Genomic DNA, 13,787 nt, shown 5'->3' with positions numbered 1-13,787 from the left:
ATACTGTGAATATCTGAGATCAGAAAAATCTTGCTATAGAACAACACTGTACATTGATGTTTCCAAATAATTGTGAACATGTATCTCATACTTGCAAGGTTTTTCTTCACAGTACAATTTAAAGATGTTTTCTATTAACATCTAAAATATGAAGCATTACTTCTTTGTTTACCCTCAAGTTTAATGCTTTCTGTTAAATTTATTTGAACATGTAGTACTGATAATAATGAATGGGATATTAAAAACTCTCTATTTACAATTAAGTTCCTGATATTTTACTTCCTGAGTCAATTCAATGCATTTAGATAAGAAAAAAGCACTACGTTCTACTTGAAATATTGGTTGCAAGTTATAAATATTCTTAATAATGTCTTCAGGAAATGGAATTGCAATGATTATGGATGAAAGAAAATCATTTATATAGAAAACCAAGTGTAAAATGTATTACTAAGTATTATGAAGTCCAATAATAAATCATGCATACAATCATAATAAATATACACAGTTTGTGTAAAGGAGATTAATAAAATCCAAGACAAGTTTAAATGGAGGAATTTTTTTTTTTTCATAACTTGGCTGGTTAAGGAAGGGGTTATCATTCAAGTAAACTGTACTTTAGAAATGATAAAATCATCAAACTATATGTTATAATTCTGTGGAAAGCTTGCTAGATGGGGCTTCCTAAAGGGTCAACTGACAGTTTTAAGTCAAAAGCAAAGCTGATGTATTAAGGTGCAAGGTAGAAGAGACATTTCCAGTTTGTTCTTCCAGTTTTTACCAACACTAGAGTACCACTGTAACAAACCATGACTGACTGACTACATTTTATGCATCTGTTCATACAGTTTTATCACATACCTCTATTATCATTTTATAGTTCTTTATGTATGTGTTTTTATGTTTACAAAATAAGAAGTTATCTGATCTATGTTTCACGGTTATATTGCATGTGCCAATGGATGGGATGGGATAGAAACCCACGTGGAGCAGACCAAGGTACTGTGCTCATGCACATCTACTACTGGGACAGAACTGGAGACTGGAAGAAGAAAGGGCCCAGGGTGAGCCCTGCCTTCCTCCCTTCCTGTCCCAGGAAAAGCCCTGGCTGCACCAAACAGAAGCATCACACTGCTTGTCTAAGAGATGTGTGTGTGTTGAGCATTGTGCACTGTTACTCTGACATACATTCACCAACTGAGCAGCACCATACCCTGCCCTGTTCACCTCTGATCTCTGTGAGGTCTTCAAAGGGTCATGAGTACTCCACAGCCCCTGCAGCAAACCTGCCCATTCCCTGCCTGTCTTTGCAAGAGATTAGGGCAGATGAGGATAACTGGGAATGTCACTCAAGATACATCTCATTCTTAACATGAGAAAAGTATCTTACAGTTTTCCATGTGAATGTCTTCTTATTCATGTACTCATATATGAGCACAGGCAATTTTCAGATATCAGTACAAAATAAAAAGTGTTTCATACAGGTCTATTTTTTTAATCTTACTCATGTACAGCATGTAGGATAGTAATTAAAAGATCCACTGCAATTAATAGAAGCTGCAGGTGCACTTCATAATTTACTTCAGAAATTACTCTCGGCCTGTTACAGCAGTACTTCTATTATAAATAACATCCTGAATGACAAGTGTCATATTATGCAAGCCACAAAAATAAAACACACTTTATATTAGCTGAACAAGTCAATAACATAGAAAGTTTTAATATAATGAATGCTTGTACCTTTTGAACAAGTTGATTTCTATCACCATGATAACATTTGGAGCGTCTGTTACATGAATTTTAAACATTTCGAAATTACATAGTGACAATGACAAGTGAGCAGCAGGTAGTTCTTAAGGAAGTATGGACTTCCAAATCTGAGCTTAAACTGGAACAAGGAATGTGAACCTCCAGCTCTCCATTGGCATATACAGAGTAGCTGGGAGCACATATTGCTGGGTAAGCAGATGAATAAGGAGTAAGAAGCAATTCCAGCAGCTCGCCCTAAGGACCAGGGCAGATCCATCTCCAGCATTGATTTGCATGCTGATATATATCACTACCTCTCCTTTTACACCAAACTAATCTCCTGAAGACCTTTCAAACTGCCTCTAATTTAGCAAATTGCTTATTTTATTAATCCTGAAATGTAACTCACCTTGGCTGTTGGAAAATTCTCAACTTAGAGTAATTTCCAGTAGTTCAGGAGAATATTCTCAAGCATCCTACTTCATGTTTTCTGTGTTAAAATAACACAGCTTTTTATTTGCATTTCTAAATTCACAGGAACCCCTTAGTCAACTATTCTCACTGCATGGATGTTTAAATGAATACATTTCACTTATGGAAGGTAATGTATTTAGTATATATAATATTTGAATGTTAAGAAGTAAATCAAATGAAACGAAAAAGTCAGTTTTCCTAACAGTAGAAAATTCTTTTAGTAGTCAACAAAATACCCCAGGTAAATTTTTTACTAATGCTAATCCTTAATTATAATGGTTAACTATTAAATAATCATTAATTTCCTATTTCAAGAAAGCTTGAGTTTTTCAATTACAGTTCCTAGAGGCCATATAAAATGCACACTGGAGCTCAAGTATTTTTTCCATAGTCAATACTGTGATACAAATACCACAGCAAACCAAATAGTTTGAGAAACACATTAGATAGTTACGGTTTGTAGCTGTACCCATGTGATGTTGGCTCTGGGCAGCCTGGTCTGGTAGTTAGTGACCCTGCACATAGCAGTGGGGTTGAACCTAGATGAGCATTATGGTCCTTTTCAACACAGGCCATTCTATGATTCTATGATGTTGGACACATTTGGGAGGTATCAGCTAGACATAGAAAATACACAATCACGGGAGTAACATGGGTTTGCACTTGCTTATGACTTGCACTTTAGGGTTGGACTAAATGATTTTGGTGGTTTTTAACAATCATAATGACCTTACAAATACTGTTTTGATGTTCTTTTCTAAATATGCAGCTGTTGAATTTGTGCAGTTGTTTATAAAATAAGGGATTAGTCCACTTAGCAGTTTTTACTGAGAATTTAAAAAGCCACTAAAATAGTAAGCTGACAGTTCAGTGAAAATGTTTACAAAGAAAGAATAAATTTTCTTTATTTCTCCAGGGAATATGCAAATATACTTCACCTGGGTGAGGACCTTTAAATAAAGTAATTGAAATGAAATGAAAAATATCACCGAAACTGCAGGAAAGCCAAATGTAAATATTAACCAGCAGCAAGCTCAGCTACAACACTACATCACTACATGTAAACAGAATGTAAATTTATATCAGTGATGTTTTTCTATCAAATTACCGTGAGAAAAATTAACAGTAAAGAAAAAAAATCAATATGTAACTAATTTTAGATTAGAAAGAATATATATATTTATTGATTTAACTGTCATAACATCTCTTCATCTCTAAACCACCTTTTAAACTGCAATAAGAAACTATTCACAGACTTCCATATATTGAGTGTTTGATGAAGGAAACCAACCTATGGCAGCTAGTGTGCAGTAGAAAAAATAAGAGCACTTTAATGAACGTAAGGTATGATAAATATCTAAATGCATATTTACTTTATAACAACTATTTGATTTAAAACAGAGAGCATGTGGTTTTATATTCAAAGAAGTATGTGCAGGTATTTTAGCCTTTGTATTGTCATTGTTTTGGTAATTTCTTCAAACTCACTTGAATGAAGATCTGAATAGACAGTATTGCAGGTTCAAACTCATTAAAACTGCAAATCTATTGCAGCTCAAACAGTGAAAAATCATTTTCCATTCAACAGAATCTGTTTTTTTTGTTGTTGTTGTTTTTTGTTTGGTTTTTTTAAGTACCTGATCATGTTTTAAAACAAAATGGTTAATCCTGAAACAGCTAAGGAAACTCCTGAGCATCTGTTTTCAGAAATTAACATAAGAAATAATTATGAATGTTCACTGCAAGAAGTTCATACTTAGCAGGTGCAAAGACAGAGTACCACTCTGCAGCCACCACTCAGCACTTGAAAGCCCAAACGTACATTAAGGCAAGGCACTGTGTCCTCAAGTCATCCAAAACTTTAGTATCCCATCAGAGTGACTCAGTAGACGCAGACTAATAATGCCCAATGCACACAGCCTTACATGACAGGAAACAAAAAAAGAAAGAGAGCTTCTGAGAGTGCAGTTTACAAACTTTTGCCATCAAAATTATTGTTGGAATATGAAGAAGAAGCAACTGATTTTTTTCTCATCCTCTCTTGTCTGTGGTTAGTAGCATCTGTTCAAGAGACTACTGCAGCTTCCCTATCTCCAAAAATCTTTGTTTTTTCTTACGTGCGATTCCTGAGCATGAACTCAGACTCCTCCAAAACCTGGTGCTTGCAGCAAAATGCTGACACAAAACTCAATTAAATTCCCAATTTCCTAACTAGCAGCGTATCAGGCTTTAAATCGTGTTTCGCTTTATTCAGCTGCTTGGACTATTTTGAAGTTTTCAGTAAGATAAAATGACTAGATGTGATAAAATTACATTCTTCTCTAATTCATAGCTGGATGGATAAGACTGGAAGATACAGAAACATTAAACACTGAATTCAAACTTCTACAGCTTTGAAACTCTTTGATAAATGCAACTGGAGTTTCAGTGTCAGTTTTGAATCTGTGTTTAGCCAGGGATCAACATTTGACCTATTTAAACTTAAAAATGAGAAAACTAAAATAAAATATTTAAAATGCACCTACTTGGTTTTACTGATGAATAGTACATGATCTTCAAATTGTTCTGAGCTGGTTTGATACTAAGCTAAGCAATGCTGTTGACAACAGAAAGAAAGGATGCCAACCAAAGGATTCTAAGTAAACTTAAGAAGTGAGCCCACACAAACCCACTGAGATTCAACAGTCAAGTGCAAAATACTGTGCCTCAATCAGGCAATCCAAAATACGTGCACACAATGGGAGAAGAACTCATCAAGAGCAGCCCTGCCAAGAAAGATGAAGAAATAGACATGAGGCAGCAGCGTGCTCTTGCAGACCAGAGGGACAACACTATCCTGGGCTGCATCAAAAGCGGGGAGGCCAGTGATTATCTCCATCTAATCCACCTATGTAAGACCCCATCTGGAGTACTGCACTCAGGCCTGGGGCTCCCAGTACAGGAAAGATGCAGAACTGTTGGAGTGGGTGAAGAGGAGGGTAATGAAGATGATCAGAAGACAAGAGTACCTCTGACTTCACTAGGCCTTAAAGAGTGCTTATAAACAAGAGAGGAACCAGCTTTATACATGGGCAGATAATGACAGAACAAAGGGAGTGGTTCTGAACTAAAATAGAAGAGATTTGGATTAGATCTGAGGAGAAGATTCTTTACTCAGAAGACAGTGAGGCACTGGAACAGGTTGTCCAGAGGAGCTGTGGTGCTTCATCCCTGGAGATATTTGAGGCCAGATTGGATGAGGCCCTGAGCAGCCTGAGCTGGTATGGGGCAGCCCTGCCCATGGGTTGGAACTGGATGATCTTAAAGTTCTCCTCTAACCCAAACTATTCTCTGACTCTATGGCTCCCCTGGAAATGTCACCATACATGTTTGTCACCAAATAAATTCTCATATTTGTGTGTCTTATGAAAATATCTAAAATATCTAATTTTCAGATATTAGGTGAAGCTTCTCTTCAAAGCCTAGTTATTGTATCTCAGATATAGACACATTATATGACTCTTAACATGACCAAGTACCATGTTACAGCAATTGCTGGTGGCAGCCATACTAGTTGAACATTATCTATTCAACACTGGTGTCAAAGGAATGATACCTGTGTAAACATACCCTGTATAAACATACACCAAGACAAACACAGGTGGTGGTACCAAGTCTGAGTGAGTGAGAAGTGATGACACACAAAAGAAACAATTGGAGGTAACTTCCTTTGACCCTTCTTGCTTATTCTATGTTTTTCATTAAAATAATTAAGGTGAAACTGGATTCAGATCCTGAGAGAGAACCTGAAAGTACCCCAGCCAAATTAGAAAAAACTAAGGAATAACTGAAAGATGTCAAAACAAAAAAGAGATACAAATCCCATGACATGGGAGTAATTTCAACCTGGAGAAGAGAAGACCCCAGGAAGATCTGATGGCAGCCTTTCAGTATCTAAAGGGGAGCCATAAGAAAGAAGGGTACAGACAGGGTCTGTTGTGACAGGACAAGGGGAAGTGATTTCAGACTAAAAGAGAGGAGATTTATACTGGATATAAGAAAAGGTGTTTTTGTTGTTGTTGTTGTTTGTTTGTTTGTTTTACAATAAGGGAACAGGATGCCCAGAGATGTGGTGGATGCCCTGTCCCTGAAGACATTTGAGATCAGGCTGGATGAGGCTTTGAGGGATCTAATCTAGCTGTAGTATCATTGCAGGGGAGTTCAACTAAGTGATTTTTTTGAGTTGGAAAACAAACAATTCTATGATTTCATGACATCAAGGCAATATGAAGACCATGCTGTAGATGTGTCTTACGTCCATTCATGCCCAGCATAATCAATAATTAAGACTTAGGGCACACAATATGTTCCTGTCACCTAAGTGTCTTTCCTTTGAAAGATACTATAGAACTGAAGAGGGAAAGAAGAAAAATCTGGGATCTTGTTTGAAGTAGCAGCTAAACTGACGGTAGGATCTTCTTCTTCTACAGTCTTGGAACAGAAAACATGTCCCTGGCATAGCCAAGGAGGCAAGACACTGAAAAGAAATGCAAAATCCTCCATTGTAGATCAATGCACTTATGTCATGACAACATTGTCCGTATTCATTAACTAGCAATATGTATACTAACCTAAGTCTCTGCAACCGCAATACTAAATAAATCACACAAATCGCCTTTCCAGAGGAAAACTAAACAACCACAAAACAATCAACAAAGCAAACAGAGCAAAAGGAGGAAAAGATGAGTGTAAATGGGTGATTATTTAAGATCCCTCATCAAGGGAACATAGCTGTATTATTCCCATATAATATATCCTAGGCTCCACTAAAATGTAAGAGGTGCCAAAGAGCTCCATAGACCGTTAGCACAGCCTTGAGCCAGAACAGCACTGAGACACATTTCTGTTGATAAATGAGGGTGAGCACAGTACCTACGTTTACCAGAATCAGGACAGATTTTGTATTCTCAGACAAAGGTCAACCACCAATCTTTCGCTTTGATGTTACTGTACTAGCTTACAGGGCTATTAAAATGATATGTTATTGTTTTGTAAGTGTTAGCACTTACTTTACAAGGTAAGGCTTGAAAACGCAGATGGGTTTCAATTGTACAAAAGAACAGTTTTTAGAGCAATAAAGAAAGACTGAGGACTCCCATGTGTAACAAGCAGTGTTACCATCACACCTGGAAATGCAGCAGAAAGAAACATTTAAAGCACCAGGACAGCTTCTGACAGCTTAGCTTATTTGCTGCATCCCCTCCTTTCAATGAGCTCAAAGTGAAAGCTGAATCTTAGTTAAACTCAACAATCACCTTTCATAACACTGCCTGAGCACTCCAGTGAGAATTTTCACAGCTTTTTCTCTAAACCACATGCACATAAGGGCACATGACACATCAGAAGAAACTAATGCATTGTTCACTAGTAGCTAGCTCTCCTAGCAAATCTCCAGCACTCATTGGTGTACCTCAATAAGAAGTAAGCTCTGTTTTAAAAACCTTGCTTGAAGAAAACTTTGCCAATGACTACATTATAAAGGAGAATGTCAAGTCTGTTTAGGAATAGCATTTACATAAAGAAAACATGAAATCTAACATGAGTAGCAACACTTTTTTTTCAATTGGAAACACTCTTTTTAAACAAATCAAACCGTATTTTCATTATCTGTAACTCAAATGCTCCTCTGACTGAAAGAGGGAATCAAATTAATCTGAAAGTGATTATAAATAACATTAAATCAATCAATCTATTATTTTTATCCAACCTGAATGAAATGCAGATATTAATGGCACCAATGATGAGAAGTGAATTAAAGTAGGATTAACAGTATCAATTAGCTAAGGTATTATTAGTATTATAGATATACATTTTAATGATATACTATCAAATAGAGGGATGCTAAGTCAGCTGTAAATTGTGGAAAATGGAGCTCTAAACTGTTCTACTTCTAACCAAGAAATAATGTAAGCTTGTTTATTGCTTTTAAGCATTACGAGTAAAAATACAAAAATGGGGAGTACGGAAAGGAGTTGTAGTCATTGACAGGAACGAGCAGAAAAGAAGAATTAAACAATCACAGATAAGAAATGTAATTACTTATCATTTGGTATGAATATAGAACCTCCAAATGCTAAGAGAGAGTTGGAAACAAATCCAAGAGCACCAAAATAGTTTTACAATATTTTTGCTTTCTTCTAACCTACCTCTTTTTTTCCTCTACCAGCTGTCTGCAGATCTCCTGCCACCGGGTATTCAGATTTCCCAGTTGCTCCTTCAGCACATTAGCATCTGCTGCTGATGACTGCTCAATAATTTCTTCGCCAGTTACATTCAGTGTTTTGACAACAGTTTGCTGTCGCCCAATGCCATCCTGAAGCTCCTGCAAAGTAACCAACACATACACATACTCATAAAAATGTCAAGCATGAAAGAAAATGCTTCATCACATACAGGCCAGATGGAAAGAGGTGAAAGTATTTACTCTCACCTGAATTCCAAATAGAAAAAAATAGAAAAATCCAAAGCCAAACAGACAAAAAATATATCTTTTAAGGTGTTTTTATTTGTTTGTTTTGTTTTTAAAACAAGTATCTTTTTGGTTGTCTTGTTGTTATTTTTGTCTATATTCTTGTTTGATAAAGACCATAGCAGTAACATTCTGCAGATCGTTTTGTAAGAAAGACTTGTGAACCAATTTGCTGCTATACCCCTGAAGGTATACACTCTTTTGTGTTGTTTTGTTGCTGTTTTTTTTAAATATCCATTGAACCACTGTGAAGAAATCAACACAAATCAAATAAGAAACTGTTTCAAAAGCATTTCCAAATGCTATTAAAAATTGCATTAGTCCCTGATTGCAAGAAACTTGATAAACCTTTGTCCACTTTTTGAGTGGGAACTACACTCCTAAGGAATTCTATTACTTATGCAGTTTCTGTTTACAAAACAAAATTCAGAACTACCAGAAGACAACCAAGACAAACTATTTTCATAGTTTTACTAATTGTATCTTTTATCATTAGAAAATCTACCATACAGTTCATTTCATTTCAAAAACAAACGAACAAAAAACCCCCACAGTTCTGACTCTATAGCTTAAGCACTGAGCATGGTGTGCCCGTTCAGGAAAGTATGCATACATAAATAAGGAAATCAATCATTTCCCATTCTTAGTCATCAGTAGACCATGAGTATTTTTACCATGTAATTTCTCAAAATGTCCAAGCAGAAGAGTGTAAAATCATTTTCAACAGTTTACTGCTAAAATAAGTGGAAACATTCTGGGACTCATATTTATGGGTTTAGAGACAAAACAACCTCAAAAAAAAAAAAAAAAAAAAAAAAAGTACTTGAGTAATGCCTATACAAAAGAGCTTTCAAGTTCAATGCTGAAACTACCCTTATTTTATTCCAGAAGAAACTGTGTATTTTAGCATATAATACTCTAGACCTTCATTATATATGCTTGTTCTGTCTTTCTAAAAGTATATCATAAATTAAAGAGAAAATAAAACTGCATATAAACACCAGATATAAAATAGTTAAACTTGGTAGAACACAGATTCCCAGGAACATAAAAGATAAACAGAACAGCTGTTCATACATTTTTATTTCTGTATTTATCTTTTACATTAGATCTTCAGGTATGATACCATGAGAGACAGTTCAAAAATTCAGTCATATTTGAGCTCTTCACAACATCACCACACTTCAGCTCACAATTATTAATGCATTAGACTGCAGAAAGTCAATTGTATGCCCCATTCCAACTTTTGCACAGATTTTAAATATGGATCAACATAGCATAACTTGGGACAAAGTGGTCACTGTTAATACGCCACAGCAGCACATACTCATAGCTCTAGGCAGGACTCACATTTGAGGTTGAAGTTTACACTGTTGGGATTAAGCTTACGCTTATTACAAATTCTTTTTGGTTTTCTCAAAGGTTATTTTTTTTTTTTTTAGGTTGCTACAAACGAGAGCCCTATAAAAATTATTGCTTTCTTTGGTACCCTTCAGTAAAGCCAATATTCTCAAAATAATAACCCTCTCAGAAAGAGGGCTGGACTTGATAATCTCCAGAGGTCTCTTTCAACCCTACTATTCTGTCTTTCCGTGATTCTAAGACCCAGAAGAGACCTGCAGAAGCATCTTACTTATGAAGTTTTCTTATCTTACCTGATGCATGTTAAAATAATACCTGGTTCAAACTTGGGATGGTTTTTTTGTTTGTTTGTTTGTTTTTCAGACATGACTAATTATTAGAAAGAAATAGTAATAATGGTCAGGAAGTTTACCTAAACATAAATATTCTCTATCATTGTGAGGCTGAAAAGTTGCCTTTCCAGAATACACCTTGGTTTCAGTAATGCTAAGCTTAAAATGAATACGTAGCTTCCATATGCATGCACAGTATTCCACACTGATTTGAGCATTAGAGATTTTGTAGGTAAATCACAGTGATAAGATCCATGGAATTAGGAGAAATATACCACAATAAGTAGCTTATTTCCAGCAAAGCACCTGAAGCAATTGTTCTCCTCTATGCACCTGTATGCATATAACATCCCTACCCCTTACAGAAAAAATGACTCCACCAGACTCCTACATACATCAAGACTGTTCACTTGGAACAGTAATCACAGCAAGGTCAGGAAATTCTAATTCCTGAATTCCAAAGATTTTTGAATTAATATTAGTAGAAATTAGATGTTATACTTGCCAAAATGTTCTATATCATAGGAAAAAACCATCAGTCAGTATAGTATTATGAAGTGAAATGTGAATTACAAGACTTTTTAAATGCTGTTACTGAGATGTTTTTGTACAAATTCACAATATTTAAATCAGTTTCTTTCCCTCCTCCAGCATATACAATATATATATATGTAAATATATATAAACTATTACAGTATTTCTATATTTATTTCAGCTAACACAAAATTAGCCAAGGGAATTTTCTCGTTTACTCCACAGCATAATACACAGTAGGTCTTACAAAATAAATAAATAAATAAATAAGTAAAAATAAATAAAAATTAAAAAATAAATAAATAAATAAAAATGTAACCAAAGGCCTTACTCTAATGCTGAGGGGAGACGTATAGTCTGGCTGAGCAGTAGAGGAAAAAAGGGAATGTCTCACAATATGTAAACAGTTTTATCCTTCCTTCTGAGTGGAAATAGTAACAGAACAACAAATAGTCCTCTGGGAGATGTAGTTCTTCTCTTCTGGGACTGTACCCAGAACTGGAGCATTAACTCTGTAACTATCAATGCACCACATAATGTTATGATGTGGAATACTGATAACCAAAAATCATTAAACCATGACAAAAGAAAAGGCTAGATCAGTGACAATGATGCTCTTTAAATGTAGGATCCCTAGTACCAAAATAGGAACCTCGTGCATGGAATGTAGAAGAGGGATCTCCCACTAAAAGCATGTGAAAAAGCTCCTAGCTAAATTGTGTCAGTCTAAAATTGTACCAGGTGAGGCTTAGACCATTAGAAAGAATTAAGAATTTCTTTACAGAGAGTGACCCAATGATGGAACAGGCTGTTCAGGGAAGAGGTGGAGTCACCATCCCTGGAGGTGTTTAAGAGGAGATGTGTGGATGTGGTGCTTACTGATATGGTACAGTGATTGGATTTGTTAAGTCAGACTGATTGTTGGGTTTGATTATATTGGAAGCCCTTTTCATCCTAAATGATTCTATGATCTGGACTTCAAATCAATTTGAGATATTTTTATTTTTTCCCTCACAGTGCTCTGTGCATTTGGTACTCTCCATATGATTAAAGTAAAATATATGCTGACAATGCTTGTCTAGAATTTCTGGCCTAAAAAATAGAGGCAGGTTACTCATGATATTGGGTGCCATGCAAAGCATTAACATAATTCATAAAGACATATACATATATAAAGCAGATAAAAGTGTTTTTAACTATTTTGCTGAAAGTCATATTTTCCCATAGTCACCTGAAACCTATGAACCAGAAGACAGGATTTTCACAACTTACATTCAGAAGCTAAAACTTGCCAACAAGTATATCACCCTGTTCCCTCTTTATCTTTGCCGCATATCTGTACAAGGACAAGCTGCTGGGATCTGTAAGAGCTTGCTTCTTATGGCTTTACAGTCTATGATGCTACTGAACCTGCTTCACATAGTTTTACTTGGCATTTCACTCTTGCACACAGAAATGGCAAAATGAAAGGGCACACTGCCCTTTGGAATCAGAGCTTACTGAGAAGGCTACCTGAAATACTTATCCTTGCAGCTATACAGTTTCTAATCACTTTTTGAACTCAGTGAGCAAACTAACCTAATTAAATAATGAGATGTTTATAAAGTATTAGAAATAAAACAACTCAGAAGAGACTCAACATCATCATATTAATACACAGAGATAATCACAGTTTTGAGTGGATTACTGACACTTGCACGTATTCTGTTTTTAAAATGTTTAACTTCTAAATACTAAGAAATACAGATATCATACATCACCATCATTTAGATTTTTCTGTTCTTGTGATTCCCAAGCATAACTAAGAGAAGAATGATATCTCACTGAAATAAGGTTACAAAAGTGGTATATTTAGGAAATTCAAATTCTCATACCAATTATTTTATCATAACCTCAACTAATTAAATATAATTTAAAACTGCCTAGACACTCACATGATGTTCACTTTAAGCAGTTTCCAGGAGGACCTGGGCAGGTTTGAGAGGTGGGCCCATGCCAACCTCATGAAGTTCAACAAGGCCAAGTGCAACAGTCTGCACATGGGTTGGGGCAATCCCAGGCACATGTATAAACTGAGCAGAGAATGGCTCAAGAGCAGCTCTGACAAGAAGGATTTGGGAGCATTGCCTAATAAATGACTCAGAATGAGCTGTTAATGTGAGCTTGCAGCTCAGAGACTCAACTAAATACTGGATTGCATCAAAAAAGCATGACAAGCAGACTGAGGGAAAGATTCTGCCCCCGTGTTTGGTCTCATGAGAACCCACTTGGAGCACTGCATGCAATTCTGGGGCCTCCATCACAAGAAGGACATGAGCTGTTGGTGTGGCTCCAAAGGAGGGCCACAAAGATGATCAGAGGGCTGGAGCACCACCCCTACAAGAACAGGCTGAGAGTGCTGGGACTCTTCAGCCTGAATAAGAGAAGGCCGCTCTTACAGTACAGTACCTGAAGGGGGCCTACAGGAAAGGTGGAGAAGAACTTTTAATAAGAGCATGTAGTGACAGGACAAAGGGAAATGTCTTTAAACTGAAAGATTAGATTAGGTATTAGAAGGAAATTCTTTACTGTGAGGGTGGTGAGATGCTGGAACAGGTTGCCCAGAGAGGTTGTGGATTCCCCCTCCCCGGAAACATACAAGACCAGGCTGGATGGGGCTTTGAGCAGCCTGGTCTAGAGAGAGCTGTCTCTGCCTATAGCAGAGGATTAGAACAAGATGATCTTAAAGGTCTCTTCCAACCCAAACCCTTCTATGATTCTATGAATTCTTTTTATTTGCTAGGGATTCAGAAATAGATTTGACCAAAATGATAAATTACACACACTATTTC

At 36.2% G+C, this 13,787-nt stretch overlaps 1 protein-coding gene across 18 annotated transcripts in view; it reads right to left on the bottom strand.

The window, feature by feature from the left end:
• The window catches only part of DMD (dystrophin), a 1,110,121-nt gene that overhangs the window by 373,525 nt on the left and 722,809 nt on the right, over positions 1–13,787 (bottom strand). For all 18 annotated transcript variants that reach the window (XM_072349305.1, XM_072348356.1, XM_072348443.1 and 15 more), the window contains one exon: positions 8,406–8,581. In XM_072349305.1, the coding sequence (XP_072205406.1) occupies positions 8,406–8,581 (176 nt within the window). The remainder of the gene's footprint in view (positions 1–8,405; positions 8,582–13,787) is intronic.

This window comes from Excalfactoria chinensis, chromosome 1 (assembly GCF_039878825.1).
Source record: "Excalfactoria chinensis isolate bCotChi1 chromosome 1, bCotChi1.hap2, whole genome shotgun sequence".
Taxonomy (NCBI): domain Eukaryota; kingdom Metazoa; phylum Chordata; class Aves; order Galliformes; family Phasianidae; genus Excalfactoria; species Excalfactoria chinensis.
Note: the sequence above shows the minus strand (reverse complement) of the source record. Positions and strands in the feature narration are given on the sequence as shown.